Genomic DNA, 26396 nt, shown 5'->3' on the forward strand with positions numbered 1-26396 from the left:
ATAAAAAATAGATTTATTTTATTCAAATGTTTAGCTTTGCAAAAGCGAGAGAATCAGTGAGGTATGACCTAATATGCATAATTGCCCTTAATTATTAACGTAAAAAATAATTTTACAAAATTATAACTTACATTTTTTGTAACATGCATATTATAATATGCAAATTGTGTAAATAAAAAACAAAAATTGCAAACACAATTTTCTTCAACTCAAAGGTTGAAACTGACATTAAAATTAAAACTTAAAATTTTGATCAATAAATGTGACATTATTATTTATTTGTTCTTTATATTATTTCTTCTACGTTGGAGTTTCTTATTTTAAATTGCTTAAAACACAAGGGCAATAAATTGATAGACATTTTTATTATGGAATACGGAAAAATCCAATCAAAAGTAGCAAAAAAATGTACAATGTAAGAAATATACAATTATTTTGAAGACACCCTGTAGAATTAAACTTTAGATCTATTTATTTCCGACAACTAGAATACTTATTGTGTACGATAGAGTCACATTGAATGTGACAACGTTGAGCTTATTGTAACTGTTAGTCCTAATACTATTGGCAGTTTTCGGTAGTCCTTCGAGATGGTAAGTCCACATTCACGATTGATTTATATCTTATATCTTCGATTTATATCTTCGATATTAACAATTCAGTAACGATAAAACGTCTAGTGCAATTTATTGTTATAAAAAAGCCGTGTTTTTACTTTAATATACGAGCAAAATATCAATAGCGAAATAAATTCGAAATCTTTAAAACCAACAACATTTTGATTGTTAACGGTAATATAATTACGTTGATCAAATATAAAAGAAATTTTTCAGTTTTATGATAGAAGTATTTCTCATATCACTATGTTATATAAAACACTATATTAGATAAATTTTTACTAAATTTTATTTGCACTACTCTCTTTTTATAAAAGCAACAAATGTATGTGTAGACTTCCAAAACGAGGGTCGGCATGGGTTACTTAAAAGTTATACTGCTTGTAAATATCTGGTTGACATTCGCCATCGAAACAACAAATTCTATGAATCCAGATATCATCGAAACAATACCTGATCAGCAACAAGATAAAAATGTAACCTATTTGTCAACTACTGCATACCCGAAACATTATAACGTCGTGCTAGGAGTGAATACCAAAGCCTATCCTATCATATCCCTGAAGGGTCGACTTTATATCAATATCACTGTTGTTCCTGATGCAACGATTAAAACTTTCTATCTACATGGAAAGAATATAATAATAGATGATTATTATACAACGCTGAGCAATAGTAAGGTAATCCATTTTGTGGACAGATCTTACACGATTGACGAATTTTTGGTAATAAAATTCACGACACGTGTGTTCCCTGGCGATTACGTTCTGAAGATTCTATTTGAATCAACTGCAGCAAATTACAGCTTCTTTCGAAATGAGTTGCCAACTGAACATGTAATGTTTGGACTAAAAAAGTAAGTAAATATACTATTTTATTTTAAATTTGTATATGCAAAAGCTAATATCGAGTATGAATTTTTATGCGTGTCAATACTGATTTTACATACACATTGTGCACTACAAATTTATTATGATATATTATATAATTCTTAAAAATAAGATAATATTTTCTAATATCTATATTTGCTATAAATGATTAAAAATTTATCTGAAACACTTTTTTTATATATAGCGATTTGCTTATGAAGCAATTCAAAAAAACTGCGACCCGATACTTGTTTCCGTGCTGGGACGATCCAGCATACAAAACTACCTTTAACATTCATGTGAAGCACGAGGCGGCATACACACTTTTATCAAATATGCCGATATCAGAAATCTATGATGCTAATGATGCTGAGACTTACATGAAATGGACAAAATTCGAGATCACTCCCATGATATCCACTTATCAATTGATGCTTTTATTTAAGCCGTTCGATATACTTGTTGACCCAAGAGAAACCGTCTACACCTGGCTCAAGTCTGAGAGACAATCAATTTTATCACTTTTTCACAGTACTGTCGACAATGTAACAAAGAACTTGGTAGAATACACAAATATTTCTTTGGGAGAACAAGAGATTCATCACGTCATAGTACCGAATGCACCACATTCTGAGGCAAATTTGGGACTCATTATTTACAGGTAATATACGTAATGTAAAATAGATATAGATGTTAATCTGACAAAAGTTGAAGTAATGCATCGATCATCGCAAAGATTATTCACCTCGTTTTAATAATATCTATTAACTACATGAAAATGATATATCCATTAAAATTTTTTCATTAGATTATTAACGCGGAATTGCATGTGATTTTTTTTCTTTCAATACGCAAAGTATTTTGAACATGTCGCGTTTTATTTCATGCAATAGTTAAAGTATACACACGAATAAAAGAATGTAAATTAATCTTTTCTTGGATATTCATAAAGGCTAATGGATCAATTAAGGTATAATTCATAAGTCAGATTAATTTAGTACAACACGTATTTTTGTCATCTGAGTTTATCATTAATTCAAAAGAGCAAAAGGTGACCTATCTGAATCATCTGCGCAGATGCTTTTGCATTAACAAACTAATTAGCCAATTTTGAACTATGAGTAACATCGTATAAGCAACGCTTGTACAATTATAACAAAAACTTTTTCCACATTTGTATTAAGCATAAATAATTTTTAGAGAATCAGATGTTAAGTACGATGAGAACAAAGATCTTATTAGTGTCAAAATGGACGCGGTGAACGTAATAGAATCTCAAATAGCACATCTATGGTTTGGTAGCTTGGTCACGCCGAAATCGTGGAATCACTTGTGGCTAACCGAAAGTTTCGCTCTGTACTTCTCGCATTATTCCATATACAAGGTAATTTTATATTCCTAATGCAGTTCAAAAAGCACAATACTTGATATCTCGAGAGCGTACTAATGCATATAAACAACGCATATAAAATACATAAATTTCGTAAATTTTTTACAACTGTTACGACTGAAATAATCGTAGTCTAAGATTTTCGAGTTTTCTCTATGTTTAATGTATCATGTAATTATCAGTTAAAAAATTGAATATATAAGTATATGTTTTAATATATGTGTGTTTAAATTTAACATATATTTCATATTTTACATATAAATTTTAATATATATGTTTAAATGTAAATATAAACTGTCGCAATTCTTTCAAAATGGTTTTAATGTATAATTTAAAATAACATGGTATATAATTTAAAAAAATATTTTATTTATCTGAAATTATTTATATGGTCTTTTATATTCACATTGTAGATGAGCTGGTTCATGCATTTAATAAACTAGCATTTTTTTATACTATATTTAATCATAATACATTTATCTTTAGGCAGAACTGTGTGAGAACAAGCCTGATTGTAATAGTGCATACTTGAAGAAGGCTGCACAATTGAAGTTAGTGGAAAATTACTATGATATAATGCGCAGAGATGATGGTTCAATGCCTCCTGTTGTCTCTGAAATCAACAATCCCTCTGATATCGTATCAGAGGCCTTATTAAGACCTACGTCAGATGCTTACCATAAAGGTACGATACTTAAGCTTTTATATATATATATAAATTCAATTAAACAGTCGTCCTCGCAAATTTTAAATGTAACACTTTTATTTGGAATGCATTTATACACTAACGCTAATCTACAAACGTGAGAAAAAATATACTTAAGATTTTTAACTAATTACTCTTTGGCAAATTAGAAAAATTAGTGAACTAACAAACGCTAGGATACATTTATTTTCAACATACTTCATGTTTTCTAATTTATGATGTAAATGTCAATTATAGGAGCCTTTATATTGCGTATGTTATCTAGTATGTACGCACAACAATTTCAAGACGTTATCATCACATATTTAAAGAAATAGTGAGTATAATATAATCTCATGTATATAATATATATCGTACATACTAATGTATTAATAATATTCAGTGTAATAATATACGATAGATATACATATGTCACCCAGTGATGTCATAAGCCTTATGATATATTTTTTTGTTTAATTGTTATATATAACTAAAGATAATTATATAATTAGTTATCAAGAGATATATAAGTATATCTAGTCTTTTCAACTTATTTTGAATTATCACCTATATAGATTAATTTACGTTAAATTAAATTTCAAATAATACATTCATATGTATATGTTCCCAAACATGGGATTTATTGCGCTCACTGATAACAATGTTATTTTGCATATTTAGTAAATATAGATCAGTTACTACCGACGATTTAAACTCCGTCCTGCGCGAATGGGAATACGTAGTAAGTGCACATAGTCACTACACTTTGCGGCAAAAACATGTGGACATAGGAGAACTGGTAGATTCTTGGACAAAGCAAAAAGGTTTTCCTGTACTATGGGCTGAACGAAATTACGAAACTAACTTCGTGACGATATCACAACATGCTTACTATAAGAATCAGGATGTTGGGTCCAACTGGACCATACCTGTCACCTATATGACAAGTGCATCGCGGCCATATGTTAGCAACCAATATTGGATATTTTGGTGGTTAACACCGACGACAAGAATAGAGTTTCAGATGCCAGCAGACACCAGTTGGTATTTAGTTAATGTACAACAAGTTGGTGAGTATTGATCAATAAATATATTATACTTCTTTGTTTATTATATATTTACATTATTCAACATTTTTATAATTTTTATTTATAATTATAAAATTATATACATTCCACGAGTAGTTCGTTATATTAAAATGTTGCTCTTTTCATCAACACGGTAAGCGTGAACGCAATATTATTTGATAAAATATTATGAAAAACATATTGTTCTATTGTTATTGCAATTATGATAAATCTTACTTCGTTTATCATCTTTCATCGATTATTTTATTATGTACAACATTCATTTTTTTTTGTAATACGTAATATTTGTAATGTATACCAGCCTTTATCAGTTTTGTGTACTAAAAAAAACAAACCAAGTTGTTTTAAAACAATTTTTAGTAAACTTAATTTTAGTAAATTTAACAAGACAACTTACTAATTGAAAATTGTTGTATATTGTACAACAGGATATTATCGTGTCCATTATGATCTCAAAAATTGGCGAAACCTTGGCCATTACTTACAGAAGAGTGACAGTATTGCAAAAATACATGTACTAAATCGTGCACAACTTATTGATGATATCTGTGATAATTTCCAAAAAAAATATTATAGGTATGTGAATTGGGACCTATTCTCGTTAATTACGCTTTATTTAAAGCGAGAAAGTGATTATATACCATGGGTCTCCATGTTAAAATGTTTAGATATGCTGTCGATATACTTTCAACTTCCAGAAAGTAAAAACCTTCAGGTAAACAATAAAAATTTTAGACATTTAGTAGAAGATGTTCAGTATTATAATTTAATCTAACTCTGAGTATATATATATATATATAAAATATCGGGTTTTTCTCCATAATCTTCGAGTATTATATAAAGAAAGTAAAACATTCACATTAAAAATTTAGTTACGTCTTTTGATTATTATAAATACGTATATTAATTTTACGTCTGTTTGTAAAAAACAATAAATTAATTTAAAATTGATAATACTTAATTATTTTTAGCTGCACTTCGCAAATTATTTTCATTTCGTTCTTAACGAGATAGGATACGAAGAAAAATCTAACGATGACGATATTGCGAAAAAAGCAAGGCAAAATCTAGCACGGTACGCATGTACTCTCGGTAGTCCAACATGTATAAGCGCAGCCGCCGAAAAATTAAGGAAGCATCTCGCAGATCCCACAATATACAAGTAATTTTTCTTACAGTCACAATTACATTATAGTTGTGCATTTCTTGTATCTCGTACACGCGACGATTCATAAATTAATATGCTAATATATATTGATATGTATTTTTCTTTTTATGAATATTTTAGAATTTTGCCGTGGTGGGAAAATTGGACGTTCTGTTTTGGTTTGAAAACAGAAGACCCTTCAATTTGGGCTCAAGTATCCCAGTTATATGAAAAAACAAAGAACGAAACAATTTTAAACTTCTTACCTTGCAGTGAGGATACTATTAACATCATTACGCTTTTACATAAAATAGAGAACAATGAGTTAATAGAAGCAAAACAGGCTAATATGTTCAATACTATTATAAAGCAGCACATCAGCAACCATAAAATTTTCTCTTATATTATGGATAATATTATTGCGCTAAAACCCGAGTAATATCACTTTTCTTATATATCATTATATTATCATATATTAGAAAAGTTTATACAGATTAATATAAATATACTCTGATTTTCCAGATCAATGTCTTTAAATGATACACTCGATACTGTTATTACAAACATCTATGCCGAAGACCTACTTAATAATGTAAGTCTTTCAACTTCGCAATTCATACAAATATATATCCCTTTCTTCCTCTTATTACTAAATTTACATGTGTATATGCAACATATTTTTTAAAGTCAAAAATTGTGTTTTGATTTTTATAATAAGAACATAAATTACTTTTTATTGAAAAATATTGAAATTATTTGTTTCAGCTATATTCCCGATTCATGATTTTGATTAATGATTCTTACACACTGGAAACAAATAAGGATAAGATAAAAAAGCAACGGAAGAAAGTCCAAGATCTGAAGAGCAATTATGACTGGTTATTCCCTATAAATGAAACAAAATTTTTCATATAATTATTCAACCAAACAGACCGAAGTTGAAAATATATATAGAAGTTTGCAATATATTATTATTATGATTAATAGTTTTTAATGTTACTGATATTGAATTTTTATAATTTTTATATTGCATCAATGTTTTGAACCATTGATAAACCTTTATAGAATAATACAGTCTTGAGATATTTTGTTATCAGAATAATAGTTGATTATTTTGTTACTATTCTCAACATTTATATTGTCTGAAAAATTTGTAAACAAAGTTACTGTAATATTATAAAACACTTGCAAACTCGTTTGATTTAATTATACAAGAAAATTAATGTTTTCTTATATATATTATATAATGTTCAACCTTTTTTGACATTATAATTTTATGTAGACAAAAGTTTTTTTAACTAAAAAAAACTGATATTGTAATAAAGAATCTAAAAATCTCTTAATTAAAGAGGAAAATATTGTTTATTATACTATTGTTATTTATTGCTTTTTTTTAATTATCTGAGACTTTCCCATTTTAAATTGCTTGAAATCAACTTCTCCAAATTTTTGTTACGGAAAAATCAAACCAAAATTCACGGTTAACAAAAATGTTAATAACAGATATCCTAAGTGTAAGGTTTTATACATAAACAAATAATTGCAAGATAGAATATATAAATATTAGATTTCTCCTCAAAGATGTGAAAGAAATGACTTCAAACAGTTTCGATAAACATGGTTTTATTTCCTTAGAATCATTTTTATCGGACATATAATAATTGAGATTTTGTATTCGCCGATTAGAAGGACATCTACGTGAGAAAATGTGTATACTTGGCAATAATGTGCTTACAAGGACATCAAATATTGACACTGTAGAAAGTGAGTGATAATCCTTCGACATGGTAAGACAATTATGATTATGGTAATATTCTTTTGGTACTAACAAGTCGTAGCGACAACGCGACAATTAAAATTGATAAAACAGTATTTTAATTTTTGCACAAGTTTTATACATAAACAAATTATCGCAAAATAGAATATATAAATATCATAATTCTCAAAGATATGAAAGAAATTGCTTCAAATAATTTCGATAAACGTAGAGTTTTATTTCCTTAGAATCATTACTCGGATATATCATGATCATTAAAATTCTTTATCTAACAGAAGCAACAAATGTTTGTGTAGACTCCCGTAACGAGAGCTGACATGCACTACATAAAAGTGATACTATTTGTGAGTATCGGGTTAACATTCGCTACCGAGACAATAGATGACAACTACCTAGATAAACTTCAATTGAGAAATGTATATCCGACACATTATACACTCAAGCTAATAGTGAACATCAGATCTTCCTATCCTACTTATATCGGTCTTGTCCATATCAATATTCACATTCTTTCTCCCATACAAGTTTTATTCCTAAATGCAAAACATTTAAAAATATATAACTCGAGGGCAATGCTGATCAATGATCAAGGAATCATTGCTGTGAACAACTCTTATATGATTCAAGAGCAGATTTTAGCAATATCTTTTCAAGAAAAAGTGCCACCTGGAAGGTATATTCTGCGGATAAAATTTCAATCAACTTCTAAATACAACTTTTATCAAAGCAACTTGCACAATAAAACTATGACGATTGGACAAAACAGGTAAGTAAATATACTAGTTTAAAATTTGTACATGCAAAAGCTAATGTCGAACGCGAACATTCTTGCGCCTGTTTCAGCATTGTATTGTACACATATCGTATCCTACAAATTCATTATAATATATCATATAATTCTTAAGAATAAAATAATGTTCTATTCTATTCTATAATATCTATACTCTTATTATGAATGTTTAAAGTTATATGTGTTTAATGTTATTATGAATGTTTATGTAAATTTAAGACACTTGTCTAAGACACCTATTTTTCATAGAAGTTTCATTTTGACGCAATTTGGGAAAATTGCAACCCAGTTGTTATTTCCATGCTGGGATGATCCAGCGTTCAAAGCTACCTTCGACATTAGTGTGAAACATTCCAAGGAATACAAGGCTTTGTCAAATATGCCGTTATCAAGACGCTACAATTCTTATACTACTATGACATGGTCACAGTTCGACACCACCCCCATAATGTCTATTCATCAATTGGTGATTGTACTTACACCATTCAGTAAAATTGCTAATCCACGAGAAACCGTCTTTACATGGTGCAAATCAGATGCAACATCAACTATTTATTTCGCGCACAGCATTGTCGAAAAAGTTCTGAAGCATTTGTTCCGGTACACAAATGTTTCTTCGGAAACTCGAAAGATTGATCAGATCGTAATATCGGATGTACCGTATTCTGAGGCACATTGGGGACTCCTTGTCTACAGGTGATATACGCAATGGAAAAACATGTATAGATATCGACATTAAACGCAGATGTTAATTTGACAAAGATTAAAATAATAGATCAATCCCCGCAATGTTTTGTTACTTCGCTTTAGTAACATCTGAAATTAACTATGAAAATTGTATATCGGCCTAAACTTTTTCATCAGATTAGTAACCCGCGAACTTATGTGTATTGTTTTCTTTAAGTATGCAAAATATCTTAAACATGTCGCATTTTATTTCATCCACATAAAGAAATGCAATAGTTAAAGTATATACAAAAATGTAAATTAATCTTTTTTTTGATATCCATAAATTGCTTGCAAATCAATTAAGATATGATTCATAATAGAGATAGCACAACTATTTTTTACGACGTCATCTAAGTTTATCATTAAATCAAAAGAGCAAGATCTATCTGAGTCATCCGCGCAGATGCTTTTGCATTAACATTTAAACTATGAGTAACGTTGAGTAAATAACGCTTGTGCACAATTATAACAAAGACTTTTGCCACAATCGTATTATGTATAAATTTTATTACGAATTTCAGAGAATCAGATATTATCTACGACAAGAACAAAGATGCTATTAGTGTCAAAATTCAAGTTGCGAACACAGTAGCAACTCAAGTGGCACGTCAATTATTTGGTGGCTTGGTCACGCCAAAGTGGAGGATTCACTCATGGATAAGCGAAAGTTTCGCTTTGCTTTTCTCACGCTATGTCTTGGACCAGGTGATTTTATATTCTTAATACAAATTCAAAAGTACTATACACTTGATATCTCGTTATGTCATGTAATTTTTATCAACTAAAAAACGGAATATATATGTTTAAATATATGCGTTCAAATTTAAAAAACTTAAATATATAAAAAAAGTCACAATTCTTTCGCAATGACTTTAACGATGTATAATCTAAAATAATTACGTGGTACATGATTAAAAAGAATATCTTATTTATTTATATGATCTGTTATATTCGTATCGTAGATATTATGTGAAAAATCATAATAGAAAAGCTTTCTTTAAAGCGAGCTTAATTCGTACACTTAATACGTCAGCATTTCTTTTGATAATATATTTGATTATGATACATTTATCTCTAGATGTATGAGGATTGGATTGAGATATTCTTCACGGTAGTGGAAGATTTACATGTGTCATTGCTCAAAGATAACGGTTTAATGCCTCCTGTTTTGTCCGAAATCAACAACAACTTTGATATCTTGTCATTAAAATCTACGTCCGATGTTTACCGTAAAGGTATAATACTTAAGCTTATAAGTAAATTCACAGTTAAATAGTCGTCCGCAAATTTTCTTTTATATGTAAAAGATTTATCTGGAATGCATATGTTATGCACTATCATGCATAACATTATGCATTATGCGTTAGTCTACAAAAATGAGAAAACATGTACTTAAAAATTTTAATTAATGACTTTTTAGCAAGGTAGAAATATTCATAAAATTGGAATAAATTTATTTTGAACATACTTAATGTTTATTACTTTATGATGTACGTTGTAGGATCTGTTCTATTGCGTATGTTGCAACATATAATGGGTGAGGAAACATTCCAAAAAGGTGTCATCAAATATTTAAAAGAATAGTGAGTATATAACTAATTCATACTAATAATGTATTAATAATATTCTATATAATAATATACGATATGCGATGTAACGCAATAGCGTCATAAGTCTAATGATATAATTTTACTGTTATATAAAACTAAAGATAATCACTTAATCAGTCACAACTAAAAAATGTGTACATCTGTAAACCATCTTCCAGTAATTTTAAATTATTATCTATATAAAAATTTATATTTTTTGATAAATAAAATAAAATTGCAAATAACACATTTATATATATTTCCTGACATGGAATTTATTGCAATGTTTATTAATGATAATGTTATTTTGCATATTTAGTAAGAATGGATTGGTTACTACCGACCATTTATGGTTTACTATGCAAACTGCTCTAGAGGCTACATCAGAATCCAAAGTTGATATTAAAAAAGTAATGGATACATGGATAACACAAAAAGGTTTTCCCTTAGTGACCGTGAAGCGAGATTATGTAACTGGCGAGACAATAATTTCGCAACTACCTTACAAATCATTCGAAATCGTACCTAACGCCACATCATCCAAGTGGTGGATACCTGTGACCTGGACTAAACAGTCGTATCCTGCTTTTGATAAAACCATCCCTACTTCATGGCTAAGACCGGAGGACAAAACTATAAGTATAACAACAAATCCTAAGGAGTGGATTATAGTTAATGTACAACAAAGTGGTAAGTATTCATCGATTAAGATAATAAACTTTTTTGTTTATTTTATATAAGTAAAACTTTATATTACTTAACATTTTTACTTAAAATATTCTAGTAAGTTATTACATTAAAATGTTATTTTTCTCGTAAACACAATATAATTCGATAAAATATTATGAAAAAAATATTGCTCTACTGTTATTGTAATTATGATAAATCTCACTTCGTTAATTATCTACATTAATTATTTTATTATCTATAACATTTATTTCTTTTGCAATACCAACATCTAATGCTTTTATCTGCTTTTTATATCTATTTATACAAAAAAAAAAAGAAAAAACGTAGATATTTCAAAATAATTTTTAATAAATTAAACAACAAGACTCACTAATCGATGAAATTGCTATATATTGTACAACAGGATATTATCGTGTCCATTACGATCGCACAAATTGGGAAAAAATTGCGAATTACTTGCACTATAATGATTATTCAAATATACACGTATTAAATCGAGCACAAATTATTGATGACATATGTCATATATTCAAAGATAGACAAACAGATTGGGCCTTATTCTCACTTGTTACGAGTTATCTATCGATAGAGATAGATTATATAGTATGGGTTCCCATGTTAAAATGTTTAGATATGTTGTCGATATACTTTCCACTTCCAGAGAGTAAAAACCTTCAGGTAAACAATAAAAATTTTAGACATTTAGTAGAAGATGTTCACTGTTATAATCTAATCTAATTCTGTGTGTATAAATATAAAATATCGATTTTTTCTCCATAATCGTTGGGTGTTTTATAAAGGAAGTAAAACATTCACATTGAAAAAAGTTTAGTTACGTCTTCTGATTATTATAAATACGTATATTAATTTTACGTCTGTTTGTAAAAAACAATAAACTAATTTTAAATTTATATTACTTAATTACTTTTAGATGCACTTTGCGAGTTATTTCACTAACATTCTTAACGAGATAGGATACGAAGAAGATCCTGAAGATCCTAACGATGATGATCTTACGAGAAAGGCAAGGCAAAATCTAGCATTCTACGCATGTACTCTCGGTAACCCAACATGTATAAGCGCAGCCGCCGAAAAATTAAGGAAGCATCTCGCAGATCCCACAATATACAAGTAATTTTTCTTACAGTCACAATTACATTATAGCTGTGCATTCCTTGTATCTCGCACACGCGACGATTCATAAATTAATATGCTAATATATATTGGTATGTATTTTTCTTTTTATGAATATTTTAGAATTTTGCCGTGGTGGGAAAATTGGACGTTCTGTTTTGGTTTAAAAACAGAAGACCCTTCAATTTGGGATAAAGTATACCAGTTATATGAAAAAACGAAGAACGAAACAATTTTAAATTTTTTACCTTGCAGTGAGGATTCTAATAACACCATTACGCTTTTACATAGAATAGAGAACAATGTGTTAATAGAAGCAAAACAGGCTAATATTTTCAATACTATTATAAAGCAGCACATCAGCGACAGTAAAATTTTCTCTCATATCACGGATAATATTATGGCGTTAAAACCCGAGTAATGTCATTTTTCTTATATATCTCATTATATTATCATATATTAGAAAGAATTATATATTAGCAAAGTTTATACAAATTAATATAAATATACTTTGATTTCCCAGGTCAATGTCTTTAAATGATACATTCGATACTATTATTACAAACATCTATTCCGAAGACCTACTTAATAACGTAAGTCTTTCAACTTTGCAATTCATACAAATATGTACCCCTTTCTTCCTCTTATTACTAAATTTACATGTGTATATGCAACATATTTTTTAAAGTCGAAAATTGTGTTTTGATTTTTATAATAAGAACATAAATTACTTTTTGTTGAAAAATATTGGAATTATTTGTTTCAGCTATATTTTCGATTGATGGCTTTCAGTAACGATTTTTCCGTATATGAAACAAATAGGGATAAAATAGAATGGCAGCGAATGAAAATCCACGCTCTGAAGAGCAACTTTGACAAGATATTCTACAATAAAACGTGAAAATTTGAGTAATTAATCAATCAAAGTTGAGAATATATATAACAGAAGTTATATATTTGAGTTATATATATATATGTTATAAGAAGTTATATATATAACAGAAGTTTGCAGTATACTATTATTATGAATGGTTTTTAATATTACTGATATTGACTATTTTTATAATTTTTGCGTTGCATCAATATTTTGAATTATTGCATGAATCATAAATCTTTATAAAATGACAATCTTGAGGTATTTTGCTAACAGAATAATAAATAATCGATTATGTGTTACTATTCTTAACATTTACATTTTCTGAAAAATTTTTGTAATCAAAGTTACTCTAATACCATGTGGTACTTTATCAAATTCGATTGTTTTAATTATGCAGGAAAGCATTAATATATTTTCTTATATATATTATATAATGTTCAGTTTTCTTTAATTTATAATAATATATGGACAATAACTTTTTAAATAAAAAAAAACTGATATTGTAATTAAAAATGTAACTTATAATCTCTTAATTAAAGAGAATAAAAATTTAATTACATAACAAATAGTAAAATTTATTTATTTATCTTCTACAGTCTAAATTTCTGAGACCTTTAGATTTTTAATCGTTATGACTAAAATCAATTTGTCAAAATTTTTATCAAAAGTTGAATCAAAATTTGCGGTTTAAGGAAATGCTAATAAGAGATGTCCTATATATTGAGATTTGTATTCGCCGACTAGAAGGACATCTATCTATGTGAGACTTCAGAAAATATGTACCTGGCAATACCGGACTCATAAGGACATCAAACTTCGTAAGGTACACTTGCAAATCAGCGATAATCCCTTGACAAGGTAAGACAATCGTGATTGTTCATTTGTTTCATATATAATATATTCTTTCGGCATTAACAATCCGTTGCGATTATTAATTGTATTATAAAACAGTGTTTTAATTTTCGCACAAGTTTTGTATATAAATAAATTATCGGGAAGCGGAATATTTAAATATTATACTTGTCCTCGAACGTATAAAAGAAGAATGTTGAACATAGTTGAAACAATTTTGAGAGACAAATAAAACAATATTTCTTTGCAGTCATCTTTAAGTCTTTTTTAATGAAATGTTAGAATACTAAAAATATTTAATTCCGTTTAAATTCTATTGCGCTTTTTTTCATTATTTTCAATATCTATGACGAACCGTTAAAAGTACCGTTAAAGCTAATCAGGTACATGAGTAAACGAATAACAAAATAATTAGCAAATGTTAATTTTTGTTTTCTAAGAAAAATGTGTATAACATCTTCAGCATTTATTCCAATCGCGCTTACTCCGACTTATTTATGCACGGAGAAAATTTTATATAAAAAATTACTATGTACGGCATTAACCACGGACCAAAAATTTTTATTATGTTTCACATGTGAAAAACAGTAAAAATTTTTATAATTCCTTCATGGTCCGCGGCTACTACCGTACATAATAATTTTTGATATAAAATTTTCTCCGTGTGAAGGAGTACATTTAACAAAATTTCAAGTGAATTTGATTCCGTCTCTAACTATCCGTTCTTTACATGTTTGGTATGTATTGATATGAGAGAAAAAAGTACCAACAAACATTGAAGCTCGAGACTAGACCATGTTGATAAACTAGATATATTTATTTGTAACGATTACTGTGAAACCTTGTCATTTGAGAAAATTAACTTCACAATTTGTATATTTTTTTTTTTTATTTTTCCGTTGAAATTTCTTGAAAAGTACATTGCTATACATTTCGCTAAAATATGTTTCATGTCCCTCACTTGCTTAATATCACAATATTGTAAAATAAAGATTAATATTGTTCCATTAAAGAAACTTTAATAATTTTTGAAAAAACCTATTTTTTAATAAAAACAGAAATATGCATATCAAGTTTGTTGTCTTCGAGATCATTTCAATCAAGATCATTACGTCTCTCTTCAAATCGTAGCGAAAAATTTAAGTTTTCTATTTCCAATAATACCTCTCTGGAGAGTCAACTGGATACACGCTACTTTTATCTATAAAATTATTTTTTAAGAAAAATATTTCTCTTTTTTAACAGAAAAGAAGCTTACACAATCACGAAAAAACGAGCAATATGGAATATATGAAATTATTATTAAATGTTGGCCTAATATTCGCAGTTTTTTGTATAAAAAATTCAAAATCATGTGAAAATTGTTATTCGGCGGACAATGTACTGCCGAAACACTATACCATTCGACTAATTCCGAACATGGAAACAGAGGCCACGAGTACAGGCAATTTGATTGCCTCTTTCGAGATACGTCGAGATACATACAATTTTAGCATAGACTTACTACATTTAAGCATAAACGAAACAATGACATATGTACGTGGTCTTTATAATGATAAGTATGTACCGAAAGAATATCATTATAATAATATGAAAGAAATGTTAACCCTTATTTTTGAAGAAGAGTTACTAAAAGGAAGTTACGATTTGATCATGAATTTCACTGGGAATGCATATTCAACTAAAGACAAAGGTTTTTATACAAAATCATACATAAGCAACGAAGGACAAAGACAAATGTGAGTAAATGTTAAAATATTGAAGATGTATTCAGCACACTATAATTTTGAATGTAAACACTATTTATTGTTGTTATTATATGCAAAGACTACGCAATATGTAAAATTGGTTAAAATATGCTTAAATACGTGACTCTAGACACAAATTATGGATAAAAATGTTAATATCTAATTAAAATTTTAATTATATATATATATATTCATGTAAATTAAATACGTTAATATATATATATATATATCGATCAAGAAAATTCTATTTACGAGATACTTTTTCGTTGCCGTGAAGTGTACTTTATATCTCGAAAAGATCATTTTTAGATAAAATTAAGACTTCTTTGCATATAAAAAAATTGTTAATAATCTACAATAGTTGAAAATTTATCATTATCTAAAATATATTATTAAAAATGTAGGGTAGCCGTAACGCAATCGCAAGATTTTACAGCCCGACAAACATTTCCGTGCTGGGATGAACCAACATTAAAAGCCACCTTCGATATACTTATAATGCATGATAAAAAATATAAAGTTTTATCAAATATGCCGGAAAAGCAGACGTCTCAAATGCAACGGAACATGTCTGACACTGATATAATATGGACAGAATTTGAAACCACTCCCAAAATGTCCACTCATCTCGTAGCAGCTGTTGTATTCGATCCTGTTCACATTTCTAATACTTTCACATCCAAGACTGTTAATATATGGTGCAGACCGACTTTGTTAACGCACATGCAATTGCAATTTATGCACGATGTTGCTAAAAATGTCATTAAGTACTTATCTGATTATACGTCATTTTGTAATGTTCCAATGATAAATATCGTTCTGTTGCCGGATTCATTAATCACTAAAACCGTGAGCAGTTGGGCACTCGTCGTTTACAGGTAATACTCAATTAAAAAAAAAATATTAAAAACCCAAGTTGCATATAACATTCAGAAAAATTTATCATTGAAAAATATTACGCAAATTTCCGGAATTTTATATCTAAATACGTGTAAAAATATGTATAATGCATTCTATTTTGCAGGCTTATTATTAAAAAAGAAAAAAACGTATATTAAATTATATATTTACAGTTATAACTTTCGATATAATCGTGTATAAAAATTATTTTCAGAGAATCAGATTTTGTCCAAAAAAATGAAGATATCCCTGGCATGAAAAAAAGACAAGTAGCGGATTTAATAGCAGAACATGTGATACGTCATTGGTTCGGTAACCTGATCACCCCATCTAGGTGGACCTGGATATGGTTGAGAGACGGATTCGTCAAGTTTTTCAAGGCATACATCCTCGATATGGTTAGTTTATGTTTCTACTACAAATGAATTCGTTTGAGTGCTAGGAAACACGATCACGCTTCTCCTGGTTTTTTCTTGCCACAAAATACCAAAAAACAAAATTAAGTTAATCTTTCAGTTAGAGAAAAACGAAGAAGACTACGCTAAACAACCGTCTCATAATCCTATCCTCCATTAATAAGTAAAATAGTGAAATAAAAAAATCAAAAAGCTACTCGACACTTCTTCTTGCACACATTCTTGTGATTGCCTTCGGCACTCAAACGGTTACATAAATCTAGCATAAGTTTAATATAAATTTATATTGCCATTCTTAAATTGTGTAAATTTTTCGTTTTATTTGTTAAAATCACAATAAGGTAACGCTTTAAAATTGCAAAATTAAATGTAAAATTAATTAAGATAAAATCATCCAAAATTAACATATTTGAATTGACATGTTAGTGCAATAACAATTTTTAATTAGTTTTTCAATGATGTCTAATCTTAAACAATTATGTTACACATATTTTAAAAGAGATAAAAGACTGCTTTATTTTATATATATTACTTATTTATATTGTACATGTAGTTCATATCCCTAGTACAAACATTTCTCCCGATACGAATATTCAATCATATAATAAATCTGTTCTCTCTAAGATCTTTGAAGATTGGCGAACTATGGACTTGCTGGTAGTCAAAGATATGCATTCCTCTCTTTATAATGACATTGGTTACACCATGACTCCTGTGGTATCAAACGACATAAGATTTCAGTTCTCTTTTTTGAAATATACGTTACAATATACATCTCTCGCTATTAGTGCAAAAGGTAAGACCTAAGCAAATAAAATTAAATAATCGTCTTTAAATTTTTTTCCTAAATATCATGAAAAGCAGATTTATATATCTGCAGAGAATACACGTATATATAAATATTTCTATATTTAAATATATTTAATCATTGTATTTTAATGTGAATCTCCATAGCATCAGCTTTATTACGCATGTTGCAATTTATAACAACCAATGATTATTTTCCCCATGACGTATTCAACGAAGGTATCATAAACTATGTACAGAATAAGTGAGTAACACATATCTATGTTTAACAATTATAAACTATATGCATTCTATTGTACACGGAGAAAATTTTATATAAAAAATTATTATGTACGATAACCGCGGACCATGAAGGAATTATAAAAATTTTTACTATGTTTTTCACATGTGAAACATAGTAAAAATTTTCCGGTCGCGGCTTTATGGTCCACGGTTAATGCCGTACATAGTAATTTTTTATATAAAATTTTCTCCGTGTATGAGAAATGTAATTCTTTATTATATTATAATTTTTTCTCAAATTAACTGTTTTTAGTTACGTATATTAAATTCTAAATTGTTATAAATTAACACCTGAACAACTTAAATATTAGATTTATATTTTTGTACGTAAAATATATTGCACATTGTTCACTACTGACAATATAATTTTGCAATTATAGTGCGTATGGCTCAATTGATTCCGAACAAGTTTGGCACAGCATACAACATCCTTTCATCGAGGAATATTTCAAATCCGTTATTCAAAACAATCATACAGACGAGTTCGCGAAACTTAGTATTTATTTTAATTCAACAGTGTCACACAAAACCTTTAGAATAAAAACAGTAATGGACGCTTACATGAAGCATATTCGTTATCCCTTGGTGACCGTGAAACGAGATTACATAACTGGCAAAACGATAATAACGCAGCAATATTTTTCTACGACAAATGTCAATCAAAAATGGTGGCTACCGTTGACCTATGCAACACAGGCAAATCCCGATTTCTATAAAACTTATTTCATTTGGCTATCACCTGAAGTTAAAAATATAAACATTACGGTTGATCCAAATGAATGGATCATAGTCAATTTGCAACAATATGGTAAGTATTGATGAGTAAATTTGTTACATTTTTTTGTTTATTCTATAAAATATTTTCTACTACTGCTATTGCAGTTAAAATAAATCTCGTTTTAAATGCAGTCATTATTTATGTAATTCAAATCAATTTAAATTTAATGTACAATAACATAAAAATTTTTCATTGTAATTTTTTATTTTAACTATATAATTTTATAATTAATAGTTTATAGCTCTTACATTCTTTTGTAATGCATGCAATTCTCTATATGCTTTGGATATACAAAAAAAAATAAATAATTAAAAAAAAAAAATTAATTTACTAATAAATTTTATAAAAGATGCTAAGAATAAGTAAGGCACTTATATATTATTCGACAGGATATTATCGTGTTAATTACGATGAAACAAATTGGCAAAAAATTGTGGATTACTTAAACTCTGATGAATATATAAAAATACACGTTTTAAATCGAGTTCAACTCCTCGATGACGCATATTCTTTGGTAAGGTACCAAAGAATCAAGGGCTCTATATTTATGAACCTTACGAAATATCTATCGCGAGAAAAGGATTACGTAGTATGGTATACTATGTTCAGAATTTTTGGATTATTATCAGAGTCTTTTCTATTACCGGAAAGTAAAAACTTAAAGGTAAGTAATGTGTGTGCATCAGATTTAGAAACAGAATGTAAGAAGAAATATTAGGCCGTTTGTGCATGTATACTTAGAATATCGATTATACGTGAGATTATTGTAACAATTGTCAAGAAAATTAACTATATATATATCTGAAAATGTGTAGTAATACTTTTCATGTTTTGCATGTTAAATATTATACCAATTTTCTCATGATACATATACATATGTATATAAAAATCACAAGCAAATTTCGTAACATTTAATTCTAAAATAATAGAACGGTATTATAAAAATACCTTGAATTTTTTCGTTATCACGATTTTGCTGCATTGTAAAGAAATTTCATTAATTTTTCATTAATTAATAAAGACTTTATAAACATATATATTACTCATACACTTGAGTCATACTGTTCTTCTAAAGTCAACAAATTAATGTAAAATTTATATTGTTTTATATAATAATTTCTAGTTGCACTTCTCCAAGATTCTCGGTAGTCGTCTTGAAAAGTTAGGATATGAGGAAAATCCTGACGACGATGATTTTACAAAATTGGAAAGACTAAACGCTACACACTGGGCGTGTTATTTCGGTAATACAAAATGCAAAAGTGTGGCCAATGCTAAATTGCTTAACTACATCGATGATCCTGAAAACTATAAGTAATTCTCAATCATAATTATCTTGTGCAGATTTTCTTATGCAATCTCATGCAATACTTTATAATTCGTATTGTATATATTTTTACATGTATATGTATACGGATATGTATAAATTTTTTAATAAATTTATTTTAGTATTTTGCCATATTGGCAAGAATGGACGTTGTGCGCCGGTTTGATGACAGCAAATACGTCTACTTGGCAATTAGCAAAGGATATATACTTTCAAAAATTATTAGACCGACGTTATGAATTTTTGGCTTGCGCTGAAAAACCTGCAATCATTTTAAAGTATTTAGATATTTGGCGAATTTCGAAAAATACAACAAGGGAAAACAGCGATTTTGATGATATAATTAATTTTATCATCAAGAAACATGGACACAACGATGAAATACTTAATTACATATCAAACCATTTTGAAACACTTATACCTCGGTAATTCTTCTTCAAATACATATTGTTCGTAATCACGAAAGATGATTATATATTCTAATAATATGTTATTTTTCTGTTGTAGATTATCACTACTAGGAACTAATATAATAAGTCGACTGATTCTAAACGTACATTCTATAGCACAACTCAACAAGGTAAATTTTATATAATCTCAGAATATTTAAATACTTAAAGCGCGAAAAAATTATATTGCGCGTTAGATTTTTTTTTATGTCAGATTAAAATACTATTTAGCAATACTAAAATCATTCATTTTAGGTGGAAAACTTAGCAAATAATGTGTTAGCATCAAATCCACATGTTTTGGCTGAACTTCGAGACACAATGGAAGTACGTAAGAGTAATCTAGAATTTCAGAAATTTTTCTTTACCAGTCGGTTCTCAAGCTGAGAAGACAGATTTGACGTCCTTAATTATAATTTATATTAAAATTTTAATGGAAGAAATAATTGTGTGCAAAGGGTACCATAAACTTACAGATTATTAATATTGTTACTGTTGTTTGTTATGACTAGTTTTTATTGTTTTTTATTTATTGTTAATTTTTTCGATGTCATTTTATTTTTATAATTTTTAATATCGTATTATATTAATATATTGTATATTAATAACTGGTACTATTAATATAATCTGTAAACTCTTGTAATGCTTTTCGCTCAATTGACAATAAATTATACGTTGCAATTTTATAGTGTTCTCTCTTTTGAAACATTTTCCTGATTCAAAAATATTCTTGAAAAGCAAGTAAAAACAATTAATAGTAAAAAATACTAATTTTTTACTGCCTGAATTGTTTTACGATTAACTATATTAGGCGATAAAATAATTATATTGATTGAAATTTTGTCTTTAACTATTTTATGATAAATTAGTATAAAAGTTAATATTCTTAATTATCTTAATAAAGCTAAATGCAATATAGTAATAGTGTAAAATAAATAATTTAAAATTTAAAAAACGCGCAATGTATATAATGCCACAATATTTATTACCCTACCTAACATTTCTTTTACTGCAATACTTTGAAATCTTATGTTTCAAAGAAAGAAATAATCCAAATTGCTAAATTGTATATTTTATTGATTATTCAACACTGGAAGTCTACCAATTTTTTTAGTTAAGATTCCTGTGTCGAATCAATAAAATATATAATTTAACAATTTGGACCATTTCTTTAAAACAAAGTAAAAATTTTAAAATATTGTAGAAAAGTAGAAGTATTGTGGAGTAAAGTAGAAAATGCACAACATTTTGCAAAGAAAATGTAAGTTTTAAATTGCTAGGCCTACCGATTTTTATAGTATAAAATTTCAGTGTCTAATAATAAATAAAATGTACATTACAAAATATAATGTAATAAATTTACTTACATCTTTATGATTTAAAATGTTAAATTGTATGTTTTATTGATCATTAGATATTAGAATCTTATAAAAATCAATAAACCTACCACTGTTTTAATCATACATAAATAACGTATAAATCTTTATATTCATATTTGCCTTAACGCATTGAAATAAAAATGGATTCACTCACCAATAAGTGCAGCGGCGGAATTGTGGTTCTTTTGATCTGCGAAGTTGATCTGTAAAAAGTAAATCTCCAGATTAAAACTGCGTTCAAAGTAATTAATATTTGTAAAATAATAATTGCGTACATTAAATTTTTTATTTGTTTATCTAAACAAATATATAATAAAATATTTATTAAAAACAAGTTTAATTATTTCAAATAATAAATATATAAAAGTTGTCTAATAATCAAATATAAATATTAAATATTGCAAATATTTCATTGAATATTTTACAGATTATTTCTAATATTTCGTAACATTTTGCAAATAATAAATAACAAATAATCACTTACTCTAAAGTTGCTCCGCCGACGCCTGATATCCTTCCTGAGTCTCGTCTTCCTCTCACAATCAGTGCACGTAGTTTTCGCTGTATTTCAAGGCACACGCGATCGCGACGCTAATACGCGCGACATTTTAAACGGTACTCCCGACATTGCCAGCAAATTTTACCGAAAAGTTCGGAGGCAACGTTACACACACGAAACCCGCATGCGTTTTTGTAATAATTCTTCATTATACACGCATTGCACGCGTGTATTTTCAAAAACAAAAATCGCGCGACACTTTAAACGGCACTCCCGACATCGAAAAGCCCGAAGGTGACGCCAATCTCGTGCACATTTCGCGATTCAAACACGATTCAAACGCGATGTTAATACAATGCTTTAATTGATAATTTCGATGTGAATTTTATTACGATACACGATATTTCACATGACACACTTAATGCGTATTTTGCCATTGTTAAAATAAAAATAAAATTCGAATATTGCTCGTCATACGGAATATGCGTTCGACACTGTGTACGCACAGGTAGTGAGAAGGGAGGAAACTAGAAAATTAGAGGAATAGTAAGGGTAGTAGTGGGAAAGATAGCACGCTAATACAAACCGACCAACCCGTATTAGCGTTGTCATACGACTGATGAATCGGTAAAACATTTCAAGGATATATAGATTTAGAAACCAATGCGCACGCTTGTCTAGAAGAGGTTACAAAGAAAAGGATGCGTAGTACAGGATAACATACGTATGTAGTAGAATAGAGAGAGCGAAAGAATGGAATGCATAAATAGCGCGCGTATACCGTAAGTAGATTGCGAAAATAGAAATGTAAACAACCCCCAAGTGCCGCAGACCAGTTTTGAAACCCGTAACGCGGCACAAAATATTTTATATATTATAAAATTATATATATATAATTTTATATTTTATATATTTTATATTTACGTTTCAAATATATTACTGTCTCTTCATATCCTCGAAATCTTTACATGTAAATTTATTAGCGTTGCTAAGATAGGAATTATTTTCAATCGATTGCAATTCCGCGGAATTGGTTTTTATCTGAGACAACTTTAACGAATTTATAAAATAGAGGTGCACAAGTTGTGATATTAATTTACCTGTGAAAATTAAAATTTAAAACACAAGAGCAGTATATTATTTTAAAATGTAAAAAATTATATTTTAACACTTCAAAAATCCGCAATATTTCGATGCTGGCTTGAAGTGTTCGGTGAATTCTTTTAACCTACTGCCTTTATTTCTCAAATAAAAATTAGTAATAAAACTTTCTATAAGTAATTAGTAAATCGCGCTTCTTATCAACTCTAGAAACTGATACTGAACAAGAAATGCTTTTGCGTATTGTCTGCAGCTAACAGACATCGCGTTCAAATATTCATGCGTTGCTACTAAATAATAATATCATTAAAAACATCAGGATGCAAATAGAGCATTCGTATTCGTAAGCAATATAATCTTGGAAGGCTGTGGGGAAAAAAATTTTTTTTATTTTTTATAAAGTAATTCAATCTGTATTACTTCAATTTTGCCACAATCGCAAAACTTTGTCCTTTCCACCTGAAGCAACTCGTAAACCATCGGGTGACCAATCGACAGCATAAACCTCATCTGCGTGACCAGGCAAATCCTGACTTAATTTCTTAGTTTTCATATTCCACACTGTAAGAAATATGTGATGTTACTTTTCACTCCAGCATTTCAATTCATGAATTTTCCTATACTCAATACTGTATTCACCTTTTAAGGTTGAATCCGCGCTGCCGCTGACCAGCAGACGAGAGTCGGCGCTCCACGCCACTGAATAAACCGCTTGAACATGACCTCTTAGTGAAGCGATGTACGTTCCGGTATTAGAATTCCACAACTTGATGGACTTGTCAAAAGATGCAGACGCAATTGTACGGCCATCAGGCGAAAACTTAACATCATTGATAAGTTGCTGATGACCTGTCATCCTTGCTGAAAAATTTATTTTTTATATTAATTGATCAACTTGACTCTTTTATAAGACTACACAATATACCGATAGGTTTCTTCTCTTTTTCTGGCTTCCATAAAAACAATGTGAAATCATCAGATCCAGACACAAGTCTCTCTTCGCCTACGGATTCATATTGTTTTCTTGCGTACTCTAGTGGATTGTCCGTTTTATTTGTAATTGATTCCAATTGAAAAGGGCCCGTCCTGAGCACATAATCAACATTTAAAGCCAAAGTGTTTACCCAATGACCGTGGCCTTCCAAAGTTCTACACAACACGCCCTAAAAAATTGATTTAATTAATTAGATATAAAAGTCCAAGTCAATAAAATTAGCCGTTTATTGAATACATACATCTTCTGCTCTCCATACTTTGATAGTCCTGTCTTGAGAAGCAGAATAAATGAGACCACTGCCACCCCATTTGACGCAGGTCACACTTTTCATGTGACCGGACAAAACGCGACAGGTTTGTGCCCTCTTTGTGTCCCAAATTCGTATGTCGCAATCTTTAGATGCACTTACCAAATACTGGCACTCTGGATTTTTATGATAAGGCTCCCAGCATAAAGACGTCACCCACATTTTGTGTCCTGCCATAGCTTTTCCTGTATAATATTTCAAAAAAGATGAGTACATAAGAAGAAGGCTTAATTAATTAAACATAATTTACAAATCTCCACCTATTTGTTTGCCAGTGTTAGGATCCCATAGATAAATTAATCCATTTTTACACGCAGAGGCAAGCTTGGAACCACAAGGTGACCAGGAAATGCACAAGACCCAATGTCTATGTCCCTCACATGTATAGTGTGGTGTTTGTGTATAGATGTCCCATAATCTTACTGTTGTATCACCAGAACCACTCGCTAGATGTTTGCCATCCGGTGAAAACGCCACAGATATAACAGCTTCTTTGTGTCCTGTAAAGAAAAAGAAATGTTAATGAAGTATTTTGAAGTATGAGATATGCTAACATAGTTCGGTAAAATTATTAGTAACCTTCTAAAGATCCAGTGCATCTTGTAACAGCTCTGACTTTAAACACTGCTTGCGGTTGATAGACAATATCCACAATGTGCTCGTTAACGTCAAAGCCCTTGTCCACGTGTTTCTCCAATGTATCTGTGACTTCTACATTATTCACATAGAATGCTAAAGGGAAGGACTTCTCTTGCTGCAGTAGAGCATTACAAAGTTCTTGCAGTGTATCTATTGTAATGTTAATTGGCAATACCATCAAGTCTTCGGATAGAATTTCACCAGTATCCGATTTAAAACGAGATTGAACTCTATCGACATTATCCATCACACTGCTCTCGTCAAGCTTCCTTTTACTCATCTTGTAAAATCGGTTTAAAAAGACACTGACTTCACAAATTCTCAGACAAATAGGTTATATACTTATATATAACCTGCAAATTTTCTTCTCAGAATATTTAAAAAATAAAATTAATAAATTGCATAATACTTATGTTATACAATTTATTCTCTCGTTCAAAAATCGTTCTTGTTGTTATTTTATTAATTTAATTAATAATAACACGGCAGTCTCGTGCTACGAGCACATGTCCCGATATCTGTCAGTTTCACAC

At 29.0% G+C, this 26396-nt stretch overlaps 3 protein-coding genes across 3 annotated transcripts; 2 read left to right on the plus strand and 1 right to left on the minus strand.

The window, feature by feature from the left end:
* The first annotated feature begins 478 nt into the window (after positions 1 to 478).
* On the plus strand, positions 479 to 7164 carry LOC105668491 (aminopeptidase N). The gene is made up of 12 exons (XM_012360911.2): positions 479 to 593; positions 953 to 1473; positions 1692 to 2147; positions 2687 to 2870; positions 3363 to 3561; positions 3820 to 3898; positions 4243 to 4631; positions 5078 to 5364; positions 5621 to 5811; positions 5938 to 6231; positions 6319 to 6388; positions 6562 to 7164. Exons 1-12 carry the CDS (start codon positions 591 to 593, stop codon positions 6709 to 6711), a joined length of 2823 nt encoding a protein of 940 aa, XP_012216334.2. The 5' UTR covers positions 479 to 590; the 3' UTR covers positions 6712 to 7164.
* A 415-nt stretch (positions 7165 to 7579) lies between these two features.
* LOC105668195 (putative aminopeptidase-2) lies at positions 7580 to 21627 on the plus strand. Its single transcript, XM_067359023.1, has 23 exons — positions 7580 to 7603; positions 7870 to 8339; positions 8613 to 9059; positions 9614 to 9797; positions 10171 to 10327; positions 10594 to 10675; positions 11001 to 11371; positions 11775 to 12049; positions 12303 to 12502; positions 12629 to 12922; positions 13029 to 13098; positions 13272 to 13403; positions 15480 to 15973; positions 16387 to 16860; positions 17097 to 17280; positions 17923 to 18094; positions 18253 to 18349; positions 18768 to 19195; positions 19555 to 19829; positions 20289 to 20479; positions 20615 to 20917; positions 21000 to 21072; positions 21197 to 21627. The coding sequence occupies exons 1-23, from the start codon at positions 7595 to 7597 to the stop codon at positions 21326 to 21328; spliced, it is 5514 nt and encodes a 1837-aa protein (XP_067215124.1). The 5' UTR covers positions 7580 to 7594; the 3' UTR covers positions 21329 to 21627.
* Nle (notchless) lies at positions 21252 to 26396 on the minus strand. The gene is made up of 7 exons (XM_012360618.2): positions 25804 to 26396; positions 25485 to 25724; positions 25156 to 25409; positions 24846 to 25083; positions 24560 to 24781; positions 22805 to 24481; positions 21252 to 22523 (listed from the first exon to the last, which is right to left on the minus strand). The coding sequence occupies exons 1-6, from the start codon at positions 26141 to 26143 to the stop codon at positions 24342 to 24344; spliced, it is 1434 nt and encodes a 477-aa protein (XP_012216041.1). The 5' UTR covers positions 26144 to 26396; the 3' UTR covers positions 21252 to 22523; positions 22805 to 24341.

The sequence above is a fragment of the Linepithema humile genome, chromosome 7 (assembly GCF_040581485.1).
Source record: "Linepithema humile isolate Giens D197 chromosome 7, Lhum_UNIL_v1.0, whole genome shotgun sequence".
In the NCBI taxonomy this organism is placed as follows: domain Eukaryota; kingdom Metazoa; phylum Arthropoda; class Insecta; order Hymenoptera; family Formicidae; genus Linepithema; species Linepithema humile.